The following is a 16,177-nucleotide window of genomic DNA, read 5'->3' on the forward strand; positions in this document are numbered from 1 at the left end:
GCTGGAGTCCAGTGGCATGATCCTGGCTCACTGCAATGTCTGCCGCCCGGGCTCAAGCAACTCTCCTGCCTCAGCCTCCTGAGCAGCTGGGACTACAGGCCTATACCATCATGCCTGGCTAAGTTTTTGTATTTTTAGTAGAGATGGGGTTTCACCATGTTGGCCAGGCTAGTCTGGAACTCCTGACCTCAAGTGATCCACCTGCTTTGGCCTCCCAAAGTGCAAGGAGTACAGGCATGAGCCACCATGCCCGGCCCAATTTGCTTTTTTCACTGTGTTTAGGTTTATTCATATTGATATGTGCAGCATTAGTTCATTTTCACTGATGTACACTATCCCACATCCAATACGTAAAACATAATGCATCCAACATTAGTGTCTTATTTTCCAAGATGACCACAATGCACGTTCTCATCCCACATGCTCTTCTTACAAGGAGATGTTGACTTCCTCTTATTGAAAAATGGGATCTATCATGCCTCCTCCTGAATCTGGTGAGCCAGCGACTGTGGCAGATATGAAGCCCTGTGGCTTCCAATGCTAGGTTAGAAAAGGCCACACAGTTTCCTCTGGCTCTTGAGAAGCTCCTTCTTGAAACCCAGCTGCCATGTTGTAAGGAAGCACAGGCCACAGGGAGAAGTCATGTGTAGGCATTCTGGCTGGCAGCCCAAGCTGGGCCCCAGATAAGTGCCAGTACTGGTTAACCACTAGGTATCTGAGGAAGTTTTAAGAGGACACCAACCTCAGCAACATCTTACAAAAATCACATGAGCGCCCCCAAGTGATAACAGCCTAATTGAGTCCAGTCAACCCCTGAGACTGTAAGAGATAATAAAATGATTGTTAATTTAAGCCACGAAGTTTTGGGGTGATTAATGATGCATTAGGTAACTGGAACAACTAGGCCACAATCTGCCCATTCTCCAGTTGCTGGATATTTGTTTCCACGTTTATGCTATTACAAACAGCACTTCTATGAACATTCTCATACACGTCTTTTTGTGTGTACGTGGAAGTTTCTCCAGGGTATATTGCTAGGAGAGTAATGGCTGGGTTGGAAAGTGTGTCATCTTCAACTTTTACCACAATCTAACAAACTATTTTCCAAGATGGCGGGTACCAACTTACATTCCATCAGCAAAGTATATCCTCCCATTACTCCACATCTTCCCTAACACTTGAGACTTAAGGTTTTTGCCAGTCAACTAGGTGCACAATGGTCTTATTTCATAACCTTTTAAGGACTGGAATTTGGTACTGTTTGCATGAACTAATCCAAAATAAGTGCTTAAACCTATAGTAATAAGTTGCTTTTTTTATTTTTAATTTTTTCGAGTCAGGGTCTCACTCTGTCACCCAGGTGAGAGTGCAGTGACATGATCATAGCTCACTGCAGCTTCTTACCTGTTGCGCTCAAGTGATCCTCCCGCCTCAGCCACCGAAGCAGCTGGGACTATAGCCGTGTGCCACCATGCCTAGCTAATTTTTAAATTTTTTGTAGAGATGGAGTTTCACCATGTTGCCCAGGTCTGGAACTCCTGAGCTGAAGAGATCTGCCTGCCTGGGCCTCCCCAAGTGTTGGGATTACAGGCATGAGCCACCATGCCCAGCCCACTTTTCCTTTTTAAGGATGATTTACACATTGAGGTTCCATATTAAGGCTTCATTTTCTAAAATGGAGTTGTCACTGGGTATGATGGCTCATGCCTGTAATTCCTACAATTACAGGCAAGAGGCAGGAGGATCATTTGAGCCCAAGAGTTCAAGGCTACAGTAAGCTATGATTGTGCCTCTGCAATCTGGCCTCGGTGACAGAGCAAGACCCTGTCTCTATAATCCCAGCTACTTGGGAGGCTGAGGCACGAGAATGACTTAAACCTAGGAGGCGGAGGCTGCAGTGAGCCGAGATTACAACACTGCACTCCAGCCTGGGCAACAGAGTAATACTGTCTCAAAAAAAAAAAAAAAAAAAAAAAAAAAAGGCCGGGCGCGGTGGCTCAAGCCTGTAATCCCAGCACTTTGGGAGGCCGAGACGGGCGGATCACGAGGTCGGGAGATCGAGACCATCCTGGCTAACACGGTGAAACCCCGTCTCTACTAAAAAAATACAAAAACTAGCCGGGCGAGGTGGTGGGCGCCTGTAGTCCCAGCTACTCGGGAGGCTGAGGCAGGAGAATGGCGTGAACCCGGGAGGCGGAGCTTGCAGTGAGCTGAGATCCGGCCACTGCACTCCAGCCTGGGCGACAGAGCGAGACTCCGTCTCAAAAAAAAAAAAAAAAAAAAAAGTATTAAAAAAAAGAAGGGAGGCTCCAGTAGCAAACAAACACATCGCATGCCTAGATCTTGGTTTCCACCACTGTTCTGCAATTAAAAGGACCAGGCTCCTTGGAAAAATGGTTGCCTCCAGGACTGGGGCAGGGAATATACAAGATGAGCCTGCAGCATCTCCAGAGCCTGAAAGTAAGGACACAGTAAAAGCAAAAACAAGGCCGGGTGCGGTGGTTCACGCCTGTAATCTCAGCACTTTGGGAGGCCGAAGCAGGCAGAACAACTGAGGTCAGGAGTTCAAGACTAGCCTGAACAATATGATGAAACCCCATCTCTACTGAAAATACAAAAATTAGCCAGGCTTGGTTGCATGCACGTGTAATTCCAGCTACTCGGGAGGCTAAGGCAGGGGAATCACTTGAACCCAGGAAGCGGAGGTTGTGGTGAGCCGAGATCGCTCCATTGCACTCCAGCCTGGGTAACTAGAGTGAAACTCTGTCTCAAACACAAAAACAAAAACAATGGGGGTATAACAAGTCAAAGGGGCTCTGGAACCAAGTGAAAGAGCTCCCCATGGCCAAAGTCAGACTAATGTGAGTGACAAAACAAAGAAAGTAACATTGGACGATAACCTCAAGTACAAAGTAAATATCCCTGAGGCCAAACTCATAAAAATAAATGACTGAATAAGTTACTAGATGAGGAGAAGAGACACATTTCCTTTGCAGAAGAATTTCAAGTAATTTATGTAAATTCCTTGCCCCCAAGGAGGTGGAGCATAAACCACCCAACTCCTCACATGCGGGCTGTGCAGTGAATTCCTTCCAAAGAGCACAAGGTGTAAAGGGAGAAAGAAGAGTAGCTTTACAAAATGGAGAAACTTGACAAACAGGTGATCAAGGTGAACAAAAACAGTGGTGAATCATGTGAAGAGTGTATACCCCAATATGTGATGAAACGACACTTCCCCTTTGAGGTCTTCCTCCAGAAAACACATAACTCCATTGTAATCATGAGAAAAGTATCAGACAAATCCCAGCTGAGGGGCATCCTATGTCTGACCAGAACTTGTCAAAACTATCAAAGTAGGCATCAAAACCAAGGAAAGTCTGAGCAACTGCCCCAGCCAGGGGGAACCTAAGGAGACATGACAACTCCTTATTTGTCGATATAAGTGTCTGGAGCTAGAATGTTATCAAATTTGACAACATAATGTTATATGAGATCCTGGAACAGTAAAATACCTTAGGTATGGCCGGGCGCGGTGGCTCAAGCCTGTAATCCCAGCACTTTGGGAGGCCGAGACGGGCGGATCACGAGGTCAGGAGATCGAGACCATCCTGGTTAATACGGTGAAACCCCGTCTCTACTAAAAAGTACAAAAAACTAGCCAGGCGAGGTGGCGGGCGCCTGTAGTCCCAGCTACTTGGGAGGCTGAGGCAGGAGAATGGCATGAACCCGGGAGGCGGAGCTTGCAGTGAGCTGAGATCTGGCCACTGCACTCCAGCCTGGGCGACAGAGCGAGACTCCGTCTCAAAAAAAAAAAAAAAAAAAAAAAACATTAGGTAAAACTAAGGCAACCTGAATAAACTATAGACTTTAATTAATACTAATGGATCGATATAGTTTCATTAATCTGTGACAAATGTACCACTCAGGAGTAACTGAGTGTGGGGTATACGGCAGCTCTTTGCATTATCTTCTCAATTCTTTCTGCAACTCTAAAACTACTCTAAGGCCAGGTGCGGTGCCTCATGCCTGTAATCCCAACATTTTGGGAGGCTCAGGTGAGTACATCGCTTGAGCTCAGGAATATTGAGACCAGCTGGGGCAATATAGTGAGACCTCATCTCTACAGGTAAAAAAAAGAAAAACAATTGGCCGGGCACGGTGGCTCACACCTGTAAGCCCAGTACTTTGGGAGGCCGAGGTGAGCGAATCACCTGAGGTCAGGAGTTCGAGACCAGCCTGGTTAACACGGTGAAACCCCATTTCTACTAAAAATTAAAAAATTAGCTAGGCGTGGTGGCATGTGCCTGTAATCCCAGGTACTCAAGAGGCTGAGGCAGGAGAATCGCTTGAACCCGGGACGCAGAGGTTGCAGTGAGCTGAGATCACCCCACTGCACTCCAGCCTGGGCGAGAAAGTGAGACTCCATCTCAAAAAAGTTAAATTAAAAAAATTAGCTGAGCATGGTGGCGTGTGCCTGTAGCCCCAGCTACTGAGGAGGCTGAGGCAAGAGGATCACTTGAGCCTGGTAGGTGGAGGCTATAGTGAGCTGGGATCATACCACTGCACTCCAGTCTGGGTGACAGGGCAAGACCCTGTCTATAAATGAATAAATAAAGCTGTTCTAAAAATAAAGTCTATTACAAAAAAAAAAAAAAGAGAGAGAGAGATAGATTTAGCCCTGATTTTGCAGAGAAATGTCTCCTCTGCTCCAGGACCCCGACAGGCCTTCAAAGTGGGGTCTATAGTTGTAGCACTTACCAAACTAAGTTAGGTCAGATGCCCAAAGGAGGAGTGGAGATGGCTGCAGCTCAACTCTTGGCTCATCTCAGCAGCAGGGGCTTGGGCACTGGAGAAAGGGGTACTGGGGCTGGCCCGGGCCTTGGCCACCTGCCACAGGTACTGCTAGTTTGCATCTGGCTTTAGTATCCACTGATGTGGGCTACCAGAGGAAGGGATGTGTCCAGAGGTGGCCTTGTCTCAGGACGACCATTCACACAGAATCACTCTGCTGGGCTGCTGCAGGTCTGGTTCTGCAATTCAGCATGAGCCCTGGGCTCGCTGCACCACCATTTCCTCATCTGTGGTTTTTTTTTTTTGTTTTTTTTGTTTTTGGGGCGGAGTTTCACTCTTGTTGCCCAGGCTGGAGTGCAATGGCACGATCTCGGCTCACCGCAACCTCCGCCTCCCAGGTTCAAGCAATTCTCCTGCCTCAGCCTCCCTAGTAGCTGGGACTATAGGCATGTGCCACCAGGCCCAGCTAATTTTGTATTTTTAGTAGAGACGGGGTTTCTCCATGTTGGTCAGGCTGGTCTCGAACTCCAGACCTCAGGTGATCCACCTGCCTCGGCCTCCCAAAGTGCTGGGATTACAGGTGTGAGCCACTGCGCCCGGCCTTCCTCATCTGTTTATGGGACAAGAATAGGAAGATCCTGCCTTTCACGGTGTTGCCTCAGGATTCAACAAGTCCAACAACTTGGCCAAGCGTTGATTTAGCACTTCCTGGCACACAGGTGGTAGTCAACGTTAGCTCTCAGCATCCCCTGACCCAGCAGTCTCCAACTGGAAGAGTCCAACTTCCTTTATGAAATGGGGTGGTCACTGTGTAAATAAATCACCTGAAGGACGCCAATCATCTTGGAGGAGAGGCTAGTTCAGATCTGCAATGGACTCATTATCAGTATTTGCACTTAAATAATGTAATGTAATAATATGTTCTTCAAATTCCCCCTGAATTGATCCCATGTGTAAGGAAAGTTGTTCGTTCTAGGACTACTTGTAATAGCACGAGGTTGGAAACAACCTAAATTTCCTTCAAACAGGAACTGGTTAAATAAATTAGACTGCTAAGACACATGTATGCTTGTACACGGGTCCTACATGCTGTTCTGTTGTGTGTTTGTGTGTGTGTATGTGTGTGTGTACTTCACTGGAAAGATTACACAAGAAATTGGTAACATTGGTAGCCTCTGAGGAAGGGTCTAGGGGGCTAGGAGAGGTGGGAAGATACTTTTCACTGTAGAGACTTTTGTATCTTTTGCATTTTGAACCATGTGAATGTATTCTTACTTTTTTTTTTTTTTTCCCTGAGACAGAGTCTTGCTCTGTTGCCCAGGTGGCGTGCAGGGATGCAATCACAGCTCACTGCAGCCTCAACCTCCCGGGCTCAAGGGATCCTTCCACCTCAGCCTTACAAGTAGCTGGGAATACACGCATGAGCCACCAAACGTGGCTGTGAATGTATTATTTATGCTCAAAAATGCCTAACAGACAGGGCATGGTGGCTCATACCTGTAATCCCAACACTTTGGAGGCTGAGATGGGAGAATCACTTCAGACCAGGAGTTTGAGACCAGCCTGAGCACCACAGAAAGACCCTGTCCCTAAAAAACTAAAAGTAAAAAGTGCTTAATAGAGTCGGGGGGAAAAAAATCTACCCCTGTGGGTCACAGCTGTTGGGGCGAGCGTGGGAGAACTGCCAAGTCAAATGTATAACGGGTGGGCCACTGTGACTCCGGAGCAGATGGGAGGTGGACAAGGATGTGGCTCTCAAGGCCTGCATCATCTGAGCTGCAAACGCTTTCTAGGACAAGCCAATAGGGTTGGTGCGGACTCTACACATGGACAACTCTAGAAAGTCCAAATCCACTGTCTTTTTTTTTTGAGACAGTCTCACTCTGTTGCCCAGGCTGGAGTGCAGTGGTGTGATCTCTGCTCACTGCAACCTCTGCCTCCCGGGTTCAAGTGATTCTCGTGTCTCAGTCTCCCAAGTAGCTGGGGTTACAAGCATACACCAACACACCAATTAATTTTTGTATTTTTAGTAGAGATGGGGTTTTGCCATGTTGGCCAGGCTGGTCCCGAACTCCTGACTTCCAAGTGATCCGCCTGCCTCAGCCTCCCAAAGTGCTAGGATTACAGGCGTGAGCCACCATTCTAGGTCCAAAATCACTGTCTTAAGACCCTGCCCTGCCCCTTCTCCAAAAGGGCTATGCTTCAAATCTGCAATCAAGGCAGCACAGGTGGCTGGGAGCAGTGGCTCATGCCTATAATCCCAGCACTTTGGGAGGCCAGGGAGAGAGGATCACTTGAGCCCAGGAGTTCGAGACCAGCATGGGGTACATAGCGAGACCTCATCTCCATAAAATATAAAATAAAATAAAAATTTCAAAAGGCAGCACAGGGTAGGGATTAAGGGGCATGGATCCTGAAGTCTGCTCCCTGGGGTCAAATCCAGTCCTGCCACCCGCCGGCTGGGTGAGGCCTTCAGCAGTTAACTCCCCTCTCTGTGCCTCTGTAAAGCACAACAATAAGAGACTCTCCCTGGCACAGCTAAGCCCTATGTGGTAAATGACCTATATATGTTTTTATATCATTGCAGTTCCTATTACACATTGAGAAATTATCATGGCTCTTAAATTGAGCAACTGGAACTCTTCCAGTTCACCCCAGCCATTGTTAAATTTTTTTTTTTTTTTTTTTTTTTTGAGAAGGAGTCTCGCTCTGTCGCCCAGGCTGGAGTGCAGTGGCCGGATCTCAGCTCACTGCAAGCTCCGCCTCCCGGGTTTACGCCATTCTCCTGCCTCAGCCTCCTGAGTAGCTGGGACTACAGGCGCCCGCCACCTCGCCCGGCTAGTTTTTTGTATTTTTCAGTAGAGACGGGGTTTCGCCGTGTTAGCCAGGATGGTCTCGATCTCCTGACCTCGTGATCCGCCCATCTCGGCCTCCCAAAGTGCTGGGATTACAGGCTTGAGCCACCGCGCCTGGCGCCGTTGTTAAAATTATGCATGAAGTGGAATCAGAGGAAATTATTAGGAAACAAAGAAAGCTGAAGCTCAGCAGGGAAAGTGTGCATGTGTGAGCTCCTCCTGGTGGCAGTGACCTGAAGGGGTGGCCCCTGGAATCTGAGGGCCAGTATTTGCCATCCTTTGAGGTCAGGCCTCAGCCTGTCTCAGGAGGGTCTAGCCTGGGACCCCACAGGGAAAGGGGTCTATCACTCTCTCTACAGCTGTCCCTTATCCTGAAGTCCGGCCCTTCACAACCCATCCCCAGTACCTGGGACGCTGCCTGACACACAGTCGGTCTCCAATATGACATAACTGAAAAACTGAAAATAATGGATTTGGGGAAGATGAAAGAAGTTCTGGAGATGGATGGTGGTAATGGGTACACAACAGTGTGAATGTACTTAATGCCACTGAACGGTACAGTTTAAAATTGTTAAAATGGGCCAGGCGTGGTGGCTCACGCCTGTAATCCCAGCACTTTGGGAGGCTGAAGCGGGTGGATCACCTGAGGTCAGGAGTTTGAGACCAGACTGGCCAACATGGTGAAACCCCATCTACTAAAAATACGAAAATTAGCTGGGAGTGGTGGCAGGCGCCTGTAATCCCAGCTACCAGAGAGGCTGAGGCAGGTGAATCGCTTGAACCGAGGAGGTGGAGGTTTCAGTGAGCCAAGATCACGCCATTGCACTCTAGCCTAGGCAACAACAGCAAAACTCTATCTCAAAAAAATAAACAATAAAAATAAAATGGTAAAAATGGTAAATTTCACAAGATGTATATTTTCCCACAACGAAAATAAACGGATGAGATCTAGTCTCATCTTTACCTGCTCTCTCATTAGTTCTCCTCCAACCCCCGACCTTTCCTAGGCTGTCTCTTTTTGTCAGATCCTGTTCTCTAAACAGGGAAAGGGCCCCAGATTCCATCCTGGGTCCCCTCCAATCTCTGTTCCCTTTCCAGCTGGTATTACCAGGCCCTTGGCTTTTTTTTTTTTAAGATGGAGTCTCGTTCTTGTTGCTTAGACTAGAGTGCAGTGGCACGATCTCAACTCATTGCAACCTCTGCCTCCCGGGTTCAAGCGATTCTCCTGCCTCAGCCTCCTGAGCAGCTGGGATTACAGGCATCTGCCACCACACCTGGTTAATTTTTGTATTTTTAGTAGAGACGGGGTTTCACCATCTTGGCCAGGCTGGTCTCGAACTCCTGACCTCGTGATCCACCCACCTTGGCCTCCCAAAGTCCTGGGATGACAAGCATGAGCCACTACGTCCAACCAAGGCCCTTGGCTTTGATTCCAGCTGTACCCTGCACACTGTCAGCAGCCATGAACCCCCAGTCCAGGTGTCCCCCTGAGCCCCAGCGTGGACCTTAATTAAAAGGCACAATGTGGTCAGAACACAGCTCCCTCCTCCTTGACCTGCTCCTTCCTCCTGTCTCCCCTTCTCTGTTAACAGCTGTTCCCCCAGATGCTCAGGTCTAATATCTAGGCGGGCCCTGTGATTCTCATCTTCTCTGGCCCCAACTTCCAACACATCAGCACATCCCACAGCTCTTCCTCCAAAGCACACCCTAAGCAGCCCAAGCAGCCCTCCTCCCTGCTCCCACTGCCACGCCCTCGCGCAGCCGCTCTGGCTTCCTGCCCGGACTGCTGCAGTGGCAACCGCCCCAGCCCTCCCAGCCGTTCCTTCTCCTCGCAGAAGCCAGAGCGATGATCCTAAACGAAACTCAGCTCAGCACACCCCAGCTCCAAATCCTCCCGATCCAGCACTCCTGGGTCACTGTGCACATTCCTCCTCCTTGGTCACGACGTCCCCAGCCACCTAGCTCCTGCCCACCCACCTCTGCCTCGTGCTGGACGTAGGACCCGCCCTCACTCACAGCCATCAGCCTTCTTCCTGTTCGTTTTCCCACCTCAGCACCTCTGCTCCTGGCTGTCCGTCTGCCTGAAAGCTCTCCTCCTGAACTTCACGAAGCCACATTCCCAGCTCAGCCTCCATGTCACCTCTTCTGAAAGGCCTTCCTGTCCCCAACCCCTGAAGTGGCCCTGGCCACTTTCTCCCACTCCTCGGATTCCTTGGCCAGCACCACCGCTTTACCTACACCCCATCCCTGGAGAGGCCCTGCTCACTGCCTGCTACCAGCTCCTAGGACAGGCCTGGCTCAGGGGCGCTGTGCAGCAGGGAGGGGTGAGCGACCGAACCAGTGGAAATTTGTGGTCTCACAAATGGAGCCCATCATTTGGAAAGATGCCAACAGGCAGAGTGGCAGAGGCAGGTGAAATTCATGGGGGGAGGGGACAGAGTGAACAAAGAACCACTACGGCTTATTGGGGGTGGGGGCAGCCTAACTGAATGGTGACCGTGGCTATTACTCCCCTCCACTCAGGGCTTGCAGCAGGGATATGGGCCACGTGTGTTCAGGAAGCCTGACCTTTAGAGACACAGCCCAACCCTTTGCCAGCACCCCCAGCCCACACTGCGCATAGTGTGAAACAGTCCTGCAACTCACCCTGAAGGAGGGGGGGAAATGATTTGAAAGTCACAAAAATATATTAAAACAGCAGCTGTCTTCACTCTAGGCACTGGCCTCCCTTCTCAGTGCCCGTTGCCCACCACCCGCCATAGACTTTCAGAGACAAAGACGCCCAGGGCAGGAAAACGGATGCGCCTCAGCCGCAGCCCAGGGTCTGGAGAGGTCCCTCCGGCCTGGGAGTGGAGGGCGGCTAACAGTCTCAACAGGCTCGACGCCACCGCCGACGAGGGGGCCGCTGGGAGGCCGGAGGTACAGGAGGGTCGGGCAGGACGCAGCGGACAGTCGGGCCTTGCCACGGGGACAGAAAACAGAAGAGAAATGAACAGAGTGAAGACAGGGAGAGAGAGAAGTCACAGCAGAGGCGCAGAGGAGTGAGGGAGGTCAGTGGGGAGTGGGGGAAGGGAGGCCCTCCAGGTGACACCCACTCAGTTGAGGGGGACAGGGAGGGCTGATAAGCTGGGGTCTGAGGCAGCAGACCGTGCTCGGGGGAGGAAGGGGAATATAGGAGAGGAAGAGGCCCCCTGGCACTTGGGAGAGGTAGAAAAGTGGGTTCTGCCAAGGCCACAGCCAGAGAAGAAAGCAAAGAGGACATGAGAGAAGGGGAGTCCTGGAGCGGGCCAGGCCAGCTGCGACGACCATCCCAGGCTAGGAGAAATGGGGTGATCCCCCGAATGCTCGGGCCTAGCTCTAGAGCCCGAGGGAGACAAGCTGTGTCATCCAGGAGCTGGTGGGAGGCGTGATGAAGCCAGGAGCCTGGGGCGGCCAGGGCAGATGCCCACGGGCTCTGCTGCCTGCACCCCGCCCACACGTGGGCTAGAAGGTCCTGCGGCCCAGTCTTTTGAACACGCTCACAGTGCCTGCGTGGTCCATCTGGGCACCAAGGCCCTCGCTGGAGCTGCTCCCCCGGGGCCCCACCAGAGTCCTCTTAATGGTGACCTTGACTTCAGCTGAGGACTTACTCTTGGTGCTGGTGACCTGGCTGTCCTGGGCCTCGGGCACAAGGGTAGCTGCGCCCAGTCTCTTGATGATGCTGACTTTAGACAAGGACTCCGGCTTCCTCTCGAGCCCGGACCGTGAGGAAAGCGCCAGGCGCCGCAGTGTCGGGGCAGCGGCCGTTGTCGCTGAGCTCGTGGCCTTGGCTTTGACAGTCAGTGCTGGCTGGGGACTGGCCTTGGCTGGGCCCCGTCCTAGCTTCTTCAGGACCCCGGCATACTGCAAGACAGAGCTGCTGCTGTCATTGTCGCTGTCCCAAGCCAGATCCTCGTCCGTTTCTGGGGTGGCCCCCAGGCGGCTGAAGACTCCTGTGGGCTGCGGAGGTCAGAGACAGGATGAATGAGTCACTGAGTCACTCAACACACATTCATGGAGAGCTGCTTCCTCTGTGCCTGGCCTCCTGGGACTCACAGTTGGGAGAAACACCCATCACTGACACCCCAGATAGTGGCGAGAGCCACGAAGTGGGGAGTCCAGGGGACTGGAGGAGCCCAGAGGAAGTACCTGACCTTCCTAGAAGTTCAGGGAGGGCTCCCTGAGAGAGGGCACATCTGAGCTGGAAGTGGGTCTAATAAAGAGGGAAGAGGAAGGGAATGCCGCACAAAGGGAAGGTCATTTGCAAGGTCAGTAGGTGGGCATGAGTGGAGTGGAGAGATTAATCTGGTCATTCACTCCACAGATATTTTGAGTCCCAACTCTATATTGTAGCTGGTCCTAGGCCGGCAGTGCTAGGGACACAGTGATGACCAAGACAGCCTCAGCTCTGCCCTCATGGGGCTCACAATCCAGTGGGGAAGACAGGCTTGGCATCAGAAATGACACAAATAATTCTGCAAGAACAACAGTAACGCCTTCTAGATGGAGAAGGAGAGCTGGAGGGCAGAAGACAGGGGTGGCTCCTCATCAGTCCAGAGGAACTTTCCCTGAGGCACCAACTTTGAAGCCAGGCCCTCCAAGATGAATTAGCAAAAAAAAGAGCATATGCTTTGCCCTGAAGGCAGGAAGCATAATCCTATGTATGGAGCACTCACTATGTGCCCAGCTCTTCATAGGGCTGGAACTTCCAGCCACATGATCCCGAGTGTTCCCATTCTCCTCATGGTAAGATTCTTGGAAGTGAGCAAGCCAGAGTTGCTGCACCCTGTGGAGCAGGACAGGAAACACAGCTGGGGAGCTCTGCAATAGTTCACCAACAGGCACCGCACAGCCCAGTGCCATGCAGGGATGATCTTAACCCTGCAGCCGTCCTTGGAGGTGGGTCTATACAGATGAGGAGGCTGAAGTACAAAGGACCTAAGTGACATGGCCAAAGCCACGCAGTCAGGCCCCTGTGGGCTTCAGGGTGTACTCTGAACTACACACCATGCCTGGGGCCTGTGGAACTGCAGGCCGTGGCAGGAAGTGCAGGCTGCATCATGGGCACAGTGAAAAGCCTCCGCAGGCCTTCCAGTTGGGGGACAGGCCCTGTCCTGTGGGCCGCACACACTGCTGCTGTGGGGACAGGGGGCTGGGGTCCATGGTAGCTGTGCGAGACCGTTCAGGAGGCTACCGTCCTATCCGGACAGGGAGAGGTGGCAGAGGAGGGAGAGAACAGTAGAGTCATCAGACCCACTGACAGACTGCAATGGGGAGGGCAGGCAGCCCTCAGATGGGGGCCCAGGAGAGGACTAACTTGGGGAAAGACGCTAGGACCAGTTGGGGACATGGTGGGTGGGAGGCATCCAGGAGTCACTGGACCCCCAGGGCTGGAAATTGAGAGAGAAGCCAGGGCAGAAGACAGATGGGAAAGCCACCAGTGCAAAGCCAGGAACTGAGGCTGGAAAGGAAGGTTAGACGGCCCTGGGCTGAGTGAGGTCGAGATGTGTCAAGAGTCAGGAGCACTGCTCAGGGAAAACAAGAGCTCGCACGCCCAGGATCGCTCCCCCATCCCCACTCACTTTACTCCCCGTTGTGGTGTCTGCCTTGGTCTCGGCGCCGAGGCGGTCAAACACAGACGTCCTGTGGAGACCTGGGAGGGAAGTGAAGCCATCAGGGAGAGGCCCTGGTGGGCCAGGCCTAGGCTGAGCTCTGTACAGATACCAAGGCAGCCCAGACACCAGTAGCTCTGGGATAGGCAGGGCCAGACTGTGCTGAGTTGGGTGTTATGTCTACACTGTTGGCTCACACTGACCTTCACCCAGCCCTATCTGGCTCGAGTCAAATGTGGGAAAGACCAGCTACAACTGGCAGATTCCCTACACCTCAGCACTAGCTCATGACTTATGTGCACGGGAAGAGTTCTCAGTCCCTGCATGTTCCTTTCAATTCTTGGGGTCAGGGACCTCTGAGAGAATCCGATGAGCAGTAGTGCCTCCTCCCCTAAATTATAACCTAATAGCCATCAATAGAATGGTTACTAAATTATGGTATATAAATACTCTGGAAATAATAAACAACCATTAAAAAAAGAATGAAGAAGATCTACCTGCATTAATATGAGAAGATCTCAACAAAAAAGTTATAGAACATGGGCCAGGCGTGGCAAGGTGCACCTGTAATCCATTTGGGAGGCTGAGGCAGGTGGATCACCTGAGCTCAGGAGTTTGAGAACAACCTGGGTAATATAGCGAGACCCCATCTCTAAATATATATATATGAACAAAAAAAGTTATAGAACAGGCCAGGAGTGGTGGCTTATGTCTGTAATCCCAACACGGTGGGAGGCAGTGCCGGGCAGATCGCATGAGCCTAAGAGTTAGAAACCAGAATTTAAAAATTAGCTGGGCATGGTGACCCACATCTATAGTCCCTGCTACTGGGGAGGTAAGGTAGGAATCCAGGAGGTCGAGGCTGCGGTGAGCCATGTTCGTACCACAGCACTCCAGCCCAGGCAACAGAGCAAGACTCTGTCTCAAAAAAAAAAAAAAAAAAAGAAAGAAAAGTTAAGTCCAGGCACAGTGGCTCACGCCTGTAATTCCAGCACTTTGGGAGGCCGAGGCAGGTGGATCACCTGAGATCAGGAGTTTGAGACCAGCCTGGCCAACATGATGAAACCCCATCTCTACTAAAAATATAAAAATTAGCCAGGCGTGGTGGCGCACACCTGTAATCCCAGCTTCTTGGGAGATTGAGGCAGGAGAATCGCTTGAATCCAGGAAGCGGAAGTTGCAGTGAGCCGAGATTGTGCCACTGCACTCCAGCCTGGGTAACAGATCAAGACTGCGTTTCAAAAAAAAAAAAAACAAAAAGTTGTAAAACAATACTTACATTTTAAACACAAATACTATTGTGTTACTATCCAAGGCCTAGCTTTGGACTGTATCTCCACTCGTCTCCTCTGGCTCATAGTAATGGTGCCACTTTGGGATAACTGCCCTTGGCCAAGCACAGCCACTCATTTTACAGCAGGCTATCACTCCATCCTTGCTCCTGCCCCTTAGGGAAGAGGTGCCAAGGAGACCAGCTACACTAACTGCAGGATCAGAGGGCAGAAGTGATGTGTTTCCCTCCTCTGTGGCCACCATCACTGTTCCCTTGGCCTATGGCTCCTGCATCCCCGTTAAAGCCTGCTTCTCAGCCACTGTAAGATATGATGGGCCCTGTGTGATGCAGAGGGAGGGACATGGTCCCCACAGGGAAGTGTGCCCCTGATGGGCCAGTACCTTTTGCAGCCTGCTGCTGCTCCAGGATCTTACGGGTACGGGGTGTGGTGCCTTTGGGCATGTTGATGACGTACTTCCCCTCCATCTCAGCAGTGACCCGGCGCCGCTTGGCAGGAACAGCCAGGCTCTCCTCCTCCTGGCAGGCCAGGGCTGCTGGGGGAATAAAGCAGGGGTATCGCACTCTTTGAGACAAAACGTTCTCTCAGGATGGAGGCTGGACACTAGGTATCCTTTATCTCCACACATTCACGACTGGAATCCCTTATCTTCCCAACCACCCACATCACCACTGACCGAACCACTGAGAAACTCAGGTCTGCGCAACATGAGGTCACAGAAGGTGCTCAGAATCCCCAGGTCCCCAGGCTGTGGCAGGCCTCCCAGGCTTTCTGTGGCTCTGTCCCTGTTCCAAGCAGGTTCCTGGCCCAGCCCAGCCCACGTCCCCTCGGATGGGGAACCTGCTGGGTGGTGGAAAGGTTCTAGAGCTCCAAGCAGGCAGTGTTTTATGGCTGCACTCACTTTTCAACAAGCACTTGAGCTGTGTGTACACTTATGAGTGGTGGATTGTGCATAAGTTACACCTCAATTTAAAAAATGAATCCCCCCCAAACGTGTTAAGGGTTAAAAGAGCCAATTCCTCCCGGGCTCACCATCTTTGCAATACTTTGTTACACTGATTTTAACTTTTTTTTTTTTTTTTAAAGACCGAGTTTTCGTTCTTGTTGCCCAGTCTGGAGTGCAATGGCACGATATCAGCTCACTACAACCTCTACCTCCTAAGTTTGATTCTCCTGCCTCAGCCTCCCAAGTAGCTGGGATTACAGGCATGCACCACCACACCCAGCTAATTGCTGTATTTTTGGTAGACATGGGGTTTCACCACATTGGTCAGCCTGCTCTCAAACTCCCAACCTCAGGTGATGCACCTGCCTCGGCCTTCCAAAGTTCTAGGATTACAGGTGTGAGCCACCACGCCCGGCCAATTTTTTTTTTTTTTTTTTTTTTTTAATGTAGAGACAGGGTTTTGTCATCTTGTGCAGGTTGGTCTTGAGTTCCTGGGCTCAAGGGATCCTCCTGCCTCAGCCTCTCACAGTGCTGGGATTGCAGGCGTGAGCCATCACACCCAGCCTGATTTTAACTTTTTTGCTCATGGCACACAAATCAAAGGCCAGAAGAGGGTGAGGCATTTCCAAACCTGCAGGACAAAGGGGAGATTTTGTGATGGAG

At 51.1% G+C, this 16,177-nt stretch overlaps 1 protein-coding gene and 1 long non-coding RNA gene across 26 annotated transcripts in view; both read right to left on the reverse strand.

Annotated features, from left to right (window-relative positions):
- Positions 1-16,177, reverse strand: part of C19H19orf47 (chromosome 19 C19orf47 homolog) — a 50,863-nt gene that overhangs the window by 11,539 nt on the left and 23,147 nt on the right. For 8 of the 25 annotated variants that reach the window (XM_015123979.3, XM_001095658.5, XM_015123978.3 and 5 more), the window contains 3 exons: positions 14,951-15,103; positions 13,247-13,317; positions 10,315-11,624 (listed from right to left, as the gene is read on the reverse strand). In XM_015123979.3, coding sequence (XP_014979465.2) covers positions 11,130-11,624; positions 13,247-13,317; positions 14,951-15,103 — 719 coding nt within the window. In that variant the 3' untranslated portion in view covers positions 10,315-11,129. Of the gene's footprint in view, positions 1-10,314; positions 11,625-13,246; positions 13,370-14,921; positions 15,104-16,177 lie in introns of those variants that run through there. The other 17 variants (XM_077982868.1, XM_028840192.2, XM_077982876.1 and 14 more) reach the window with 7 other exon arrangements.
- LOC144337505 (uncharacterized) lies at positions 6,033-10,397 on the reverse strand. Its single transcript, XR_013410694.1, has 2 exons — positions 9,009-10,397; positions 6,033-6,885 (listed from the first exon to the last, which is right to left on the reverse strand). It is a non-coding gene; the product is annotated as an uncharacterized LOC144337505 (long non-coding RNA).

This window comes from Macaca mulatta, chromosome 19 (genome assembly GCF_049350105.2).
Source record: "Macaca mulatta isolate MMU2019108-1 chromosome 19, T2T-MMU8v2.0, whole genome shotgun sequence".
Taxonomy (NCBI): Eukaryota; Metazoa; Chordata; class Mammalia; order Primates; family Cercopithecidae; genus Macaca; species Macaca mulatta.